Below are 14879 nucleotides of genomic sequence, written 5' to 3' on the forward strand. Positions count from 1 at the left end.
TAGTGGTCCCCAACCACTGCAGACCAGGCATCACAGAGGTCCCTGAGGGTGGTGGCCTTGGAGGCCAAGTGGACTCACCTCCCAGCCGGAGCTCTGTGGGGGAAAGTCAAGGTCAGCTGAACCTGGGGTGGGGATGGGGACGGGGACGGGGGACGTGAGGCGGTCCCGGGAGGGTGTCCTGGGCTCACCTGGTGCATGATCTTCGTGAAGGCTTCCTGCAGCTTGCCATGTACTGCCGCCAGCTTCTTGTAGTCACGGTGGGCTTCCAGGATGGGGATGAGGTTCTTGTAGACTTCATTCACTGCCTCATAGAGCCCACCCTGGGTGGGGTGGTGGAGGGCACCGGGTCAGGATTCCCAGAACACCCTGTTGGCTCTGGTCCTCTCCTGACTCTGCTCCTACCAGCTCTCTGCCACCTCCTACAGGAAGTCTGCCCTGACCGCTGTCACCCAGATGGGGCACTAGTCTTTCTGCTCAGCCCTGACAGAGCCCTCTGTGGTCTCCATAACTGTAACAAGCTTCCACTGTGGATCAGGTGCTAGGTACATCTGCATTTTGTTCCTTTATTGCTGAGAGGGGCTCTGTGATCATTCTTTTTGATTTTTTTTTTTTTTTTCAGTGCTGGGGATGGAACCCAACGCCTTGCACGTGCCACGCAAGCGCCCTACCACTGCGCTGCACCTCCAGCCCTGGAACTCCTTCTTGGTGGTGGTGGTGTTTTCCCTATGTCTCCAGGAAATTGAGCCTCAGAGACATGAAGGGATTCCTGAGGCCAGGATCTAAACACGAGCCCATGTGGCCTGGTGCCCATGACTTCCATGCCCAACAGCTTCCTAGCATGTGACAATGGCCATTTGCAGGTGCCCTTTGCCCCCAGCTGGTGCCAGCATCCAGCATGGCCCACAGCAGGTGCCCTTCAGTGTTTGTTGACTGTCAGAAGGTTTGTGTCCACTCTCTGGCTTCTACCCAAGGACTTGGTCTTTGAAGACTCCAACAAAATGACAATAATTAAAACATGTCGGCACACTGAAGAAAGGAACTCTCAGTGGGAGGGGTGCAGTTGTAGAGTGGTAGAGTGCATGCCTGGCGTGCCTGAGCCCTGGGTTCCATCCCCAGCATAACAAAAAAAAGGAAGGAAAAAAAAAAAAGGCATAAAGCTCTTGTTTCAAAAACAGAGGGAACTGAAAACTGATTCCTCAGTTTTTGTCATTTTAGATTAAAAGAGGGCAGTGAAATTACTCTGTAGGGTACTATAATTGTGAATAAATGTCATTGTACATGTAACAAAACCATCCAAATGTGCAACCCCAAGCGGTAGTGCTCCTGTGAACTATGAACTTTGGGTGATAATGTGTCAGTGTAGGTTCACTGAAATGTGTCACTCTGGTGAGGATGTTGACAGTGCAGAGATCTGTGTGTTGGGGAAAGGATGATATGGGGAATCTCTGTACTTGCTGCTCAATTTTGCTATAAACTGCAACTCCTAAAAACAAAAGCTTATGATAAAAAGCATTTTAAGTCAGGTGCAGTGGTGTACACCCGTAATCCCAGAGACTTGGGATGCTGAAGCGGGAGGATCACAAGTTTAAAGCCAGCCTTGGCCATTTCATCAGGCCCCCCAGCAACTTGGTGAGGTCCTGTCTCAAAATAAAAAATAAGAAAGGCCTTTGATGTATCTCAGTGGTAAAGAGCCCCTTGGTTCAATCCCTAGTACCAAAAAAAAAAAAAAAAAAAAAAGTATTAAAAAAATAAAACTAAAAAGACTTAAGACCCACAACACTAACTGTTAGCAGGGTGACTGTAGTTAACAATCAAGTGCCCAGCTGTGTGAGGCTCTGGGCTCCATCCCCAGCACTGGGAAAAAAAAAAAAAAAGGGCGAGGGGACTTTGAATGTTCTTAGCAAGAAATAAGTGTTAGCACTAGTTACCGTGATTTGCTTATTCCATATGGGTTTCTGATTGTACAGTATAGACATTATATCTATGCTTATCATTGCATACTTGTATCAAAACATCAGGCAGGAGGATCAGAAGTTTGAAGCCAGCCTCAGCAACTTAGCAAGACCCTGTCTCTAAATAAAATATTAAAAAAGGACTGGGGATATGGTTCAGTGGTTAAGCAGCCCTGGGTTTAATTCCGAGTACCAAAAAAAAAAATCATGTTGTACCCCATAAGTACAAAAATTATGTATCAATTTTATTTTAAAAAAGGGACTGGGGCTGTAGCTGTAGCTTAGTGGTACAGCACTTGCCTACCATGCCACGGGGCCTGGGTTCCACACCCAGGATCACACACACATACACACAAAGGCCCACGTCAGCCACAGACATGGTGGGCCCCTTATGGATCCTGGTTCAAGCTAAGCAACCATACAGTGCTGGCCATTGAACCCAGGGCCCTGTGCACGCTAAGCATGTGCTCTGCCACTGAGCTCTACCCCCAGGCTCCAAAATGATATTGATGAGACAATCAGGGACATCTAAATGTGGACAGGGATGAGGTGACATTAAAGGATTCCTATGAACTCAGTCCCCAGGGAGGAGAGTTTTGTAAAGGGGTTTTGGTCAATGAGGGCCACACAGGAAGGTACTGAGCCTGTGACAGGTGGCAGCTGGAATGTTTCCAGCTGGAGCTTCTCAGGCTATGCACACGAGTCTCGAAAGTCCTGTTTAAGTGCAGGGCCTGGTTTGGAGGGCTTGGGAGAGGCCGGGGTCTCTGCATTCTTCAAACCCCCTGGGTGATGCCCATGTCCCATGCTGCTGGACCACACTGAGTAGGGTGGGGGTTTAAAACACACCAGCTGCACGTATTTTGCAAAAACTGTGACCTGTCTATTTATATGTCAAAACCCAAAATACTCTAAAATAAACTCCCGGAAAAAAAAATATTAGGGTTAAAGAAGAGATGAAACGGGACCATATGATACAGGTAGTTGCAGAATTTGGGTGATGGGTGTGGGGAGGGGGGTATAACACAACTTTCTTCTTCTTCTTTTTTTTTTTTAATTTTTTTTTTTTGCATTGCTGGGGATCGAACCCAGGGCCTTGTGCATGCAAGGCAAGCACTCTACCAACTGAGCTGTCTCCCCAGCCCTTTGTTGTTCTTCTTAAACTTTTTTTCCCACCAGTACTGGGGGTGGAACCAAGGGCCTCACACATGCTAAGCCCACATTCTACCAATAAGCTACATCCCCAGTCACTTAAAAACTTGTCAATTGGTTTCAGTTCCAATTCCAGAATTGGACCACACTTCATTCCTTAAAATAGAACAAGTGTTCCAAAGAGTGGGGCAGGAGTTGCTTTTATTTATTATTTATCTATTATTTTGCAGTACAGAGGGCAGAACCCAGGGCCCTGTACACGCGAGGCAAGTGCTCTGCCACTGACCTAGTACACCCTAGCCCTTTCCATTTTTTATTTTGGGACAAGGCATTGCTGAGGCTGGCCTCAAACATGCAACCCTCTTGCCTCTGCCTCCCAAATAGCTGGGATTGCAGGTGTGAGGCACCACACCCTGCTAAGCGGTTGGTTTCATGGACAGAAAAGGGCAGAAGCACCTTTCTGTGTGCTGGAAAGTTTCTATTGAAACAAATTTCCAGTCCTAGCTGTGTGTGGAGGACAACTGGCTGTGGCCAGGGCTTCTAAGGAGTGTGACTGTCCTTTCTAAGTCCCCAGCAAGGAGAGGTGTGACGGGCCCCCACCTGAGCCCCTGGCCTCACCATGGTGAAGTAGGCGGCTGCCTGCTCCAGCAGCCCCACCAGCCCCAGCTCAGTGAAGTGCTTGCCGGAGCAGAAGCCCTCCTCGTCGGGGGACAGGACGTCGTCGGACACAGCGGACTCCTCCAGCACGTTGGATGAGATGTTCTGGGGTGGGAGGTGGCGTCAGGCCCAGGTCTGGCCACCCTGGCCTTCCCGGCCCTGCTCCACACCCCACCCGCTCACCTGGAAGGAGACGCAGCCCACTGGCAGGTGGCGACTGTCTTCTAGTAGGGCCAGGTACTCGGCCACCAGGGCGGCGGCATGCACCATGCACTGGGCAGCTTCTGCATGGTTGCCCAGCTCCGCGTGCTTCCCTGCCATGTTCTGCAGCCACGTCAGCCGCAGGTCCGGGGAGCCCTGGTAGCCCCGGGCGATCCTGGTGCCCAGGTGAGGGGGACGTGAGATGGGGACCTGCCCTCCTACGCACTCACCGTCCCCTGTGCTGGGCCCCATCTGCTCACCTGGGTCCTGTGCACTCCACCCCCCCCCCCATCCCCTCGGGCCCACCCCCACCCGTCTGTCCCCTCATTGGTTCCCACACCTGTCTCACGCTCACCCGGCCCTCCAGGGCCGCCTATTCACTTGGCCTCTGCTACATGACTCTGTCTCCCCAGTTGCACCCCATGCACCTTCTGCTCCCCTGTCCCACCCCTCCCGTGTCACCATGCTGTATGTCACCTCCCCTCTTCCTCCGTCTGCCTGAATCCTCACTAATGCACCCTTCCTGCTCCTCCCATGGCCACCCCATGTCACTCCCTGCTCATGAGCTTACCTGTGAGCCTGGACTCACCTGAACTCCCCATTCCCTCCTTGTGCGCTATGTCACCTGAGCCCACCTGTGCCTCCCAGTGTCCTGCCATCCTTCTCCTACACCGTCCACCTGCCCAGCTCCCAGCTCCACCATTTCTCTTCTTTTTTTCCTTTCCCTCCTCCCCATCCTCTTTCCTTCCTCCCACTGGGGATTAAACCCAGGGTGCTCGACCACTGAGCTACCTCCCCAGCCCTTTTTAAATTTTACTTTGATCAGCGTCTTGCTCGGCTGCCCAGGCTGGCCGTCAACCTGTGATCCTCCTGCCTCGGCCTCCTGAGTAGCTGGCGCTGCTGGCTAACACCCCAATTTCTGACCACCCTCACCTGTCCTCCAACCCCGTTTCCCTCATGGATCATCCCTCCCCTGGGAGCCCTGCCCTGTCCCCTTCACTTGTCCTTGTTCTCATCTGTCATTCTGCTACCATTTGGATGTTTTTTCTAGTGTTGGAGATGGAACTCGGGGCCTCGCGCATGCCAGGGAAGCCTGATGCCACCTTGTCATGCGTGTCTAGCCAAATACAGTTTGGCTCTGAGTGTCCCCCAAGGCTTAATCCCAGCACTATCGGGAGGTGGTGGACCCCTGAAGAGGTGGGGCCCTGAGGGATGTCCTTAGGCCACTGAATGCCCTGAGGGGGATCTGGGACCCCAGCCTCTTCCCCCTCTGTAGCACCTGGACTCGGGGAGTGGTTCTGCTCTACCACACACACCTACTGTGTGTCTCTCCACAGGCCCCAAAGGAACGAGGCCACTGATCACAGGCTACAGCCTCCAAAACCACGAGCCTGAAGGAACCTTTCCTCTCGATGAGCTGATCAGCTCAGGGACTTGTTTCAGCGCCAGAGAGCTGGCCCGCGCACACCCGGGCACGCGTTCCCTGACAGTCACCTCTGTCCGGCCGTGCCCTCTCGGGCCCGCTCACCAGCCAGCTCCCCTTCTACCTTTCTGCCCCTCTGTCCTCGTCCCTGCCGTCAGCCATATGCTGGCTCCTCTCCCCTCGCCCCTTCTCTCCTTTGCCGGGAGGCCCGCAGGCGAGGCCGCCGGCCGCCTGGTGGGCTTACCGGTACATGAGGTCGATGAGCATCTCGGGGTCCTCCTGGTGCTCCTTCATCTTCACCGTGTCGCTCAGGATCATGTGCAGGTTGAACATCAGGTCCTGCACCTGGAAGCGAGGGCGTCCGGGACCGGCGATGGGGGTCAGGGCCGGGAAGGGGGCAGACCCTCCGCTGGGCCAGGTGGGTGCGCGGGCGTCACCTGCTCTGCGAAGGTGCTGTCCCGCAGCCCCACATCCTCCTCGGCGTAGGTGAGGATGGTCTTGAGGGAACGTCGCAGGTGCTCCTCGCTGAAGTTCTGCGTCGTCCCCACGAGGGATGACAGCGACATGGTCACCTGCATCTTCACACGGGCGAAGTTCTATGGGGACAGGGGAGGCAGGGTGTCCCCAGGAGCCTGGGACACCAGACCCCCCCATGCCAGACCCCCCAGTGCCTGCTCAGGCTGCCAACTGCCACCCCCTCCCTCTGCACAGAGCAGCCCGTCCCACCTGTCCCTTATCCTGACCCCTCCTCCTGCCCGTGACGCTGGGTGACTGGCACCCCGTCCCTCTTTCCCCTGGTGGCACCGCAGCTGCCTTGACAGAGCCCGGCGTGGCCAGCCCCTTCCCTGCTCACGTGGCCAATCTCGAAGTTCTGGCGCATGAGGAGGTAGAGCGAGGCGCTGGCGTGCATGCGGATGGCGCTGACGCGGCTGCCACAGTGCCGCAGGAGCCTCAGGCAGAGGTCGGCACACAGCTCCGTGTCCTCCTCGAACAGCAGCTCTGGGAACTGCCCCCCAGGACCCAGAGGACATCGTTTACCCTCCCCCGTTCCGGCTCCGGAGTGGCCAGATGGGCCTGGGCGGGGGCCTCTGCGCTCTGCCCTCGGTGCCCACAACATCAGCAGGGGTCTGCAGAGTCAGAGCAGGCTCGCCGCCCCTGCTGTGTGACCCTGGGGAGTGGTCTGGCCACTCTGGGCTTCAGTTCCTTCCTCTGTAAACTTATCTAAGCCTTTTCGGTGCTAAGGAGACTGTTCCATGGAATTGTCGAGGACCCCCCAGATGCCCAATGAACCCGGCTCTGGGAACTGTGGAAGTGGAGAGGTGCTCACCTTGGACACCAGAGCCCGCTGGGTGGCCAGGCCATGCTGCAAGAAGAGGGCACTCTGGGCACTGCCCAGACTGTACAGCACGACCTTCAGCACGGCACCCAAGACGCTTTCCCGGGCCTCTGACAGCATCACCGTCTTTGGGGGGAAAGGTGCCAGAAATCCAGTTATGGGGCAGTTATGGGGGCAGGGAAGGAAAGGGAGTGCAGAGCCGGAGGTCAAGGCACTATGTGGAATCTGGGGTCAGGGCAGATGCTGGATCAAACCCTACCTGCACGATGATTTCCAGTGTGTCCAGAACCACCAGGCTGGCCTCTGTAGCCAGGTTCCCGTCCACCAAGGCCTCATGCTCCATTTCATCTTTGGTCCTGAGGGGAGATGAGGACTTGTGAAGCCACTCAGGGCCAGATGCCATGCCACAACCGAGCTCCCTCTCTCCCTGATTGCCCGGGGCGGCGGGGGGCAGCTCTCTAGAAACTGGTCTGAACCCAGCAAACCCCTCCTTGCCTACTCTGGTTTGGACATAATTTGTGTGTCCCTCAGGGCTCACGTGCCAAAGGCCTTGGTCCTCAGTGTGGTAATGTTCGGTGTGGGGACTAGCGCAATGTCCTTAGGTCCCGCAGAAGGGATTAAGGTAATTCTTAGTTCTCAAGAGTGGGACAGTGAAAAAGCCCGAGTCCACCACACAGGCTCCTATCACCATGATGCCACCTGCCACTGCTGCCTCACCAGACGCAAAACTGATGGGGTCACCCAGTCTTGAACTTTCAGCCTCTAAAACCATGAGCCAAATAAACTTTTATTCCTTCTCCTCCTCTTTTTTTTTTTTTTTTTTTTTGTGGTGCTGGGAATGAACCCAGGGCCTCATGCATGTTAAGTAAGTGGTATACCATTGAGAAACCTCTTTTCATTATAAACAGCCCTCCTGGAGTAGCTTGTTACAGTACCACACACTGGACTTCTCCACCGCCCACACCTACTTGTCCACTCGGTCTGACGTTTGTTTCCAGTGTGTGATGCTCTTGCGCCAGCGAACATTTTCCTGATTCCCAAATGGGCTCCTCTCTGCGATGTGTGTGTTCATAGATGTGTGAAAACAGGACACACGTGAGCATGAGGAAGACACACAGGTCTGAAGACACTCCCATGGGAAAATCCTGAGGGACCCTGTGTGATGCTAGGCCCTGCTGAGCAGACAAGCACCCCGGACCCAAAAGGCGTGAGGCCAGATGGAGAGTCCTGATACTTGTGAGCATAGCAGCGACTTTTTTGTGTGGTGCTGGGGATGGAGCCCAGGGCCTAAGCCACACCCCGGCCGACACACAGACTTCCTTCTGGGGAAAGCGAGCTGACGGAGGGCTGAGGTGGCCCTGGGATGGGGTCCTCCTCTCACCACGACTCCTCCGCACCATCTCCTGCCGCGCCCCAATGGTGCCCAGGATGGCCTCCTCTAGCCGGGCCTTCATGTCCAGTGACTTCTTGAATGTGAGGCTGTTGATGCGCTCGAAGGCCTTTTTCCCCTGGGGGCACAGCAGACCTCTTCAAAGTGACCTCTGCTCTTTCTGGGCAGCCCAATCCCTTTGCTCTGGGCCCCATCTGACCCCCAGGACCCTGTGCTCACTTCTTTCTTCCCCCCATCTCACCACCTTCCAGATTCTGTTGAGGAAGCCTCTTCCCATCTAATTCCCTGGCTGGGCACAGACACCCCAGCCCCGCACACCGGCCCATGCTGGGCCCAGAGGCCCCAAGCCTCCCTCCTGCACCGCAGCCCTGCCCGTGCCCTCGGACCTTGTACTCGAAGGCCGCCAGACAGAGGTACAGCAGGTCCAGGAGCCGCCCCAGCTGGGGCAGGGCCAGGTCGGCAGCCCAGCGCTGCAGGAGGGCTGGCTCGGCGTTTTTCAGGACCCAGAGTGCGCAGGCCAGCAATGTCCGGCTCGACTCAGCAGAAAGGGGACAGCCCGAGCGAGATGCCTGGGACCAGAGAGGGCCAGAGCTGGTTTTGTTTTCTCCACTTGAGATGAATGCTGACCAAGGTGTTCCTTGTGACGTGACTTCTCTCACCCCATTGGATGGTATCTCTGGGGACAAGCCTTGTACTTACTGTTGGTGGCCCCTGGGAGATGCTGGTCCGGGAGCCAGGGGCCAGGGGGCCACCAGCAATGGCCATGGCCACGGAGGGGTTGATGGTCCCTCCAATGTCCCCTTCGCCTTCTGTGTCTGAGTCGAGCAAGGAGGCCAGTCTTGACCGCTGGCCTGAGCCCTCTGTGGGGAGGGGCGGGGGGAGAAGAGTGAGCCTTGGAAGGTGCTAAAGCTGTGTCCCAAGTTTCAGAAGTCACATGTCACCCACCCCTCCCCAGGTCAGGCTGGGATTGGACTGTCTACACCCAGAACCTACTCTCTGTGCTTTTAATTAGATATTTGAATTGTGCCACTGTTTGTCTCAAAATAAAGTAAAAAGGGCTGGGGGTGCAGCTCAGTGGTAAAGTGCTCTAGGGTTCAATCCCTAGGACCCCCACCCTAAAACACACACGCACAAACAGCAGAGAGGATGAGGACGAATGCAGTGCCGTGTTGCCGGAGCCTCCTGTTCTAATCGGCTTACTAGTGTCCACTCTCTGGCTGAGGCTGTGGCTCAGTGGTAGAGCACTTGCCTCACATATACAAGGCCCGGGGTTCAATCCCCACCACTGCAAAAAAAAATTTTTTTAAATTATCTCTTAATTGTAAATAACCCTGAGGCAGGTACTTTTATTTTTCCCATCTTACAGGTAAGGAAACTGAGGTACAGAAAGGGTTAGTTACTTGTCCAGATCACAAAGCAGGTAGATAAAACTAAGATTTTAACCTCGACAGTCTGATCCCCAAATCTATTATCTTAAAAACTACTCCTGGCCCCAAAAATCTGTCACCAGAGGGAGGAGCCGCCATCAGATGTACAACAGATTTTGCCCTACAGTCTCTCTCTCTCTGTCTTTTTCTTAAGACTGGGCCTAATTCTGCTGCCCAGGCTGGTCTTAAAATCCTGGACTCAAGTATCCTCCTGCCTCAGCCTCCTGAGTAGCTGGGACTATAGATGCCTCCATGCTGGCTTGCGCTAGAGACTTTTGCAACGAAAGGTTGACAAAGTTCAACTGAAGCTCTAGTCCAGCTCAGGGTAGCTCAGTTCCTGACTGGACCAAGGAGATCCGCCCCTCACTGCCTCTGCTTCACAGTGAAAGGAGAAACCTCGCTGGAGAAGATGGCACCGCTTCAGCCCTGTGGTTTCTTTGTACACGATGTCCAAAACACAGTAAAAATCACAAGACACATGATGAGACGGGAAAATGTGAGGGAGAAGAGGAAAAGCAGCAGTGAAAGCAGGCACAGGAAATGCTGACGCCAGCAAATCCGCCAGGTGGGGTGTGACCTGCGGTTCCAGCTACCTGGGAGGCTGAGAATGGAGAATGACTTGAGCCCAGGAATTTGAGACCAGCCTGGCAACACAGCAAGACCCCCATCTCAAAAATAAGTAAATAAATGAATGATTTAGTTAAAACCAGAGGAAAAGATGGGCAAAAGTGGGCCAAAAGATGGAGAAATTCAACATAAAGATGAAGCTATGAAAAAATGAAACTGAACAGTTTCCAACTGAAAAACATAATATCTGAAATTAAGAATTCAATGGACAAGGTGGACAGAGGCCATCGTTGGTGACCTCAAAGAGACAGGTGGACAGAACACTTCCAACTGAAGCACAGAGGCCAACAGAGAGACGTGCGACGCTGCGCAGACGTACGTGGAGTCGGAGTCCCAGGAGTGCAGAGAGCGGAGCAGAAGAGTTCAAGGGAAACAGCTGAGAACTGCCCAAGAGTGCCGGACAGGACCCACCCACAAGCCTGTCTGTGCTGCGACCGCTGCCCTCGTGGTCCCGCTGGGCCCAGGGAGGATGGGGACCGAGGGCACGCAGGGCGCCACCCGCCCTCGCCCACAGTCTCCCACCATCCTCCCACACCCTCTCACAGGGAAGGAGCTGAACAGCACCTCTCGTTGCTGTGGGCTGAACTACGGCACCTCCGCCGCTCTGTGACGTCACTGGTGCCGTTACTGTCCCCACGTCACAGGTGGGGAACCTAAGGCTGGAGAGGCGGCCGGCCGGAGGGAGGCTTGGCAGAACCCCGTCTGCTGGGCCTGCCCCCGCTCATTCCCATCCTGGCCTTGGGGGACCAGACCCTGACCACGTGACCCCACCCTTCCCTGGCCTGCTGACCCACAAAGTCGTGCAGCCGTGGTAGCGTGTCCCGGGCAAGTGACAGCAGTGGCAGGTAGAGCTCGGCCACGCGGGCCTTTACGGGGGCTTCGGCGTAGCGGGGGTCAGTGTCGTGGCTGCAGAGCAGGCTGTGCACAGCACTGATGGCCTTCTTGTGCAACAGGGATGCCCTGTGGGTGACGGGGCGCTCAGTGTGGAACAGCCTGGCGCTGGCGCAGCCACCTGCCCCGGGGTCCGATGGAACCTGGGCTCACCCTTCAGCCTCAGGCTCCAGGGCCAGAGCCAGCTCCGTCAGCAGGAGCCCAGCCAGGAAGTGCTGCTGCCGGAAGGGTCCGCTCAGCTCGAACATGCTGGTCACCTTAGGGTCTGGGGCCTGGCTGGAGAAGGTGGAGCTCTGCAGAGGGCGGGGGAGAAACACGGGGGATGGCAGATGCCCGTGGTTAAGGGTCAGAGGTGAGAGGTCACCTTGAAGCCATCTTGGTGTGACTTAAGTCTCATCATGAGATGAGAGATTGGGGTTAATTCATCTGGAGGTGACAACAAGCATGGGGTCAAAGACCAGAGGTGAGAGGTTGAAGTTACCTATCTGTAGGGGACAGGTCATGGGGTCAAAAGTCAGAAGACCGAGCAACAGCAGATGGAATGTCACTCTGAGTCACTGTCAGAGTCAGATTCAGGTGTTTAAAAAATATCAAGTTTTTCTTCCAGGGAAACTGCTGAGAGTGATGGTCCAGGGGCAAAGGTTCAGAGGTGAAGAGTCAAAGGTAAAGGAGTCATCCACCTTGGCAGTAGCCCTCTGTCTCAGTGGCCCAAAGAGACAGAAATGAGGAAACCACAGGAGATGAGCAGAAGGTGCCAGTTCTAGGCCAAGGAGAGGAGGCAGAGGTGGAGGCCTACCTGGGAGGTTGTGGAGGACACAGATGGGGAGGGTGAGGCTGGAGGTGACAGGGGACAGCAGGGGAGGTTGAGGGTCACGTAGTGCTCATGGCTGCACAGGATGCGGGTGAAGTCCATGCGGAGGGTCAGCAGCACTGTGGGGTTGGGGGCGGAGTGCAGCCGCGTGGTCACCTGCAGGGGAGGGGCAGTCACTGGGGATGCCAACGTCACCCTGCTCATCACCCCATGTGTCCTCCACCACACCCATTGTCCCCTCCACATCACCAGCCACGCCAACCCCTACCTGCTTATAGTGAGCTCGCACCAGGTTGAAGACAAAGCCGCGATCTGCCAGGGACAGGAGGTCACTGAGGAAGAAGGCCAGGCTGGCGTTGAGGCGCTCAGCCAGCTCCGCATCCTGAGGACACAGGAGCTGTCAGTCAGACCCGTACTGCCTCGCTGGGCTCTCACCAAGGCCACAAGTGACCACCATGAGCTGTACGATTGCCCCCAAAGCCATGGGTCATCTTGACACCTCCATCTCTGGGCTCCAGGGATCCCGTACTTTCCTGGTTGTCCTCCCTGACTTCCTTTCCTTCCCCATGCCCACTCAGGATGCTCTTTTCTGTCCACTCTCGCCCAGATCTGAAGACCGTGCCAGCTGCCAGGCTTAACTCGACTCCCAGATACCGCTACTCTGTCCAGAGTTCAGAACTGAGCAGAACTACATTTCCCAGCCTCCTTTGCGGTTGAGCACAGCCACGTAACCACAGTCTGGCCAGTGGGCTTTAAGAGGAAGTGAGGTGACCACTTAATAGAGAGTCAGTCTCCCCTTCCCACTGCTGGCAATACCTGATGTGGGGACCTGGTGAACCCCGAGAGCCAGCACCAGGCACACTCTGGAGCCCCTTGTAGCCTACGTATGCTCAGGAATAAACTGTGATTAAAGCATTTGTGATTGTGTTCAGGCAAATTAATCGCTGCCCTGATACACACCTAACAATCATTTCACAAGCATTAATTGAGCATCTGCTGTGTGCCTAGCCCTGTGAATGAGACACACTGTCCTGCAGCTTGTCCACCACACAGTCTCATGGGGGGAGATGGACAATAAATGAGGAATTCTAGGTGATACTAAGTGCTTCAAAGACTAGAGAACAGAGTGATATTTCAAGATTTCCAAAGGATGAGAAAGAGTCAAGGGGAGAAAAGCAACCTAAGTGAAGGGAACCATCATGCACAGGCCAGGGGCAGGATGTGCCTGGGAAGGGTGAGGAACAGAGAAGAGGCCGCAGGCCCTGAGGCCTGGTGGGTGGCCTTGTTCTGCCCTCATGCTCTTGCCAGCCACACGTGGCCTCACAAGTTAGCCTCTGTGGTCCTCAGTTCCCTGCAGCCCCAAAGAAACTGCACTCTGAGTCCACAGGGGGACAGAGACTGAGTCTGCCGGGGCACAGAGGCTGAGGCCCACCCGCTCTTCCCTGTGGCCCGCTCCGGGGTGCTTTCCTCACAATCCAGGTCAGCCCTTGGGAAGGCTCCAGCAAAGCAAGGTCAAGACCGTCAAGATCAGCTAGAGGTCATGTGGGATTGTGCAAGGGATTGTGATTGGGCCAGGATGTGTTTCAAAAATTCAAGAAGTCCCATCAAATCCTAAAGCACTATTTATCTTTTAAAATTAGGTGTCTGGAGCTGGAGATGTAGCCCAGTTTGTAGAGTGCTTGCCTCGCATGCACAAGGCCAGGTTCAATCCCCAGCACTGTGGGGTGGAAAGATCAGACATCTGGTCTCAGCAGACACACGTTCCTGCAGGGTTCTGGCTGGCAGGCACTGAGGGTGGCTGCCTCTGTCTGACACCTTCTCTGGTCACGATAAGCCCCATTCTTCTCACCCAGGCTGGAAGTCAGAGCACAGGCTCTGGAGCAGGTGGATGGATTCGAATCCTCGATCTACCCCTCTCCAGGTGTGTGGCACCAGGCTAAGCTGATGGTCAGCTCTGCCTCAGCATCCGTCAGTAAAACAGAGGTAATAAAACTAACTTTGTAGTTTTTGTGGTGGGATTCTCAAAGATCACATTGCAAAATGCTTACAAACTGAAATTAAATAATCATTTTGCTCTTAAAATTGAGAAAGAAAGATTTTGAGCAGAAGAAAACTTCACGTGCAATTAGGAGAATTTAATAATATGATCCATTGAAAGTGCCTAAATACACAGTTAAGTGCTCAATAAATGCTTCATATAATCATTATCATGATTATTACCGTCTGCCTAACCCTCATAGGCACTGGAATTGGTGATCCTAGGCCTGGATCATCAGGGTCTCAGAAGAGCAACATCCACTTATTATGCATCTACTGTATACTGGCCCTGTACTAAGGGCTAATGGATCTGCCCTGCTCTCATTAGCTTCTATTTTCTGCCTTGTTCACTTCACTCCAGCCATACTCTCCTACTCAATACCCAGGCACAATTCTGCCTCAGGGCCTTTGCATCTGCTGTTTCTCCTACGTGTACTGCTCTTTCCCCAATCCCCATAGATTGTTCCCTTACGTCCTTCAATCTTCCCCTAAAACTCAGCTCCAAGAGAGCAAAGATTTTGTTGTTTTATTTGCTGATGTGTCTCTACATCCAGAACAAGGCTGTGTATACCACAGATACTCAAGAAACATGAACATACCCATCCAACAGACCGGACTAATGGTTTGGCAGCCAGGAGGCATTGAGACTGGTGCCTTCACAGCCTCATTCGGGTCTCTCCCCTCACTGAGAACACGAATCTCTCACCTTGTGGACACGGGTAATGACCTCCATGCCAACAGAGCCCACCAAGGCAGTGATGTCATCCAGGAAGCGCCCAGGAAAGCGCAGCTTGCGGGGCGTGTCCAGGCGCTGGCCCAGAAGCAGGTGCAGCGCCATGCTCTTCACCTAGGGGCGGGGCGAATGGGCCAGGGGCGGGGCTTAAGGATGGCTGGAGGTTGATGCAAGGGGCGGGGCTTTATCGGAAGGAACGTGGGTGTAGAGCCACCCTCCCTGTAGTTGCAGGCTGAAGGAGGTGC

The 14879-nt window shown here is 54.7% G+C and overlaps 1 protein-coding gene and 1 long non-coding RNA gene across 8 annotated transcripts in view; one reads left to right on the forward strand and one right to left on the reverse strand.

Moving 5' to 3' along the window:
* The window catches only part of DOCK6 (dedicator of cytokinesis 6), a 51173-nt gene that overhangs the window by 4006 nt on the left and 32288 nt on the right, over positions 1-14879 (reverse strand). For all 7 annotated transcript variants that reach the window (XM_079114649.1, XM_079114648.1, XM_079114647.1 and 4 more), the window contains 18 exons: positions 14608-14748; positions 12133-12246; positions 11850-12020; positions 11207-11346; positions 10953-11122; positions 8808-8968; positions 8495-8677; positions 8100-8226; positions 7687-7771; positions 6978-7074; positions 6710-6844; positions 6236-6388; positions 5820-5978; positions 5627-5727; positions 3942-4134; positions 3720-3863; positions 189-320; positions 79-93 (listed from right to left, as the gene is read on the reverse strand). In XM_079114649.1, the coding sequence (XP_078970775.1) occupies positions 79-93; positions 189-320; positions 3720-3863; positions 3942-4134; positions 5627-5727; positions 5820-5978; positions 6236-6388; positions 6710-6844; positions 6978-7074; positions 7687-7771; positions 8100-8226; positions 8495-8677; positions 8808-8968; positions 10953-11122; positions 11207-11346; positions 11850-12020; positions 12133-12246; positions 14608-14748 (2421 nt within the window). The remainder of the gene's footprint in view (positions 1-78; positions 94-188; positions 321-3719; positions 3864-3941; positions 4135-5626; positions 5728-5819; positions 5979-6235; positions 6389-6709; positions 6845-6977; positions 7075-7686; positions 7772-8099; positions 8227-8494; positions 8678-8807; positions 8969-10952; positions 11123-11206; positions 11347-11849; positions 12021-12132; positions 12247-14607; positions 14749-14879) is intronic.
* On the forward strand, positions 4-1884 carry LOC306646231. Its single transcript, XR_013759827.1, has 2 exons — positions 4-111; positions 426-1884. It is a non-coding gene; the product is annotated as an uncharacterized lncRNA (long non-coding RNA).

The sequence above is a fragment of the Sciurus vulgaris genome (genome assembly GCF_902686455.1).
Source record: "Sciurus vulgaris genome assembly, chromosome: 16".
Classification (NCBI taxonomy): Eukaryota; Metazoa; Chordata; class Mammalia; order Rodentia; family Sciuridae; genus Sciurus; species Sciurus vulgaris.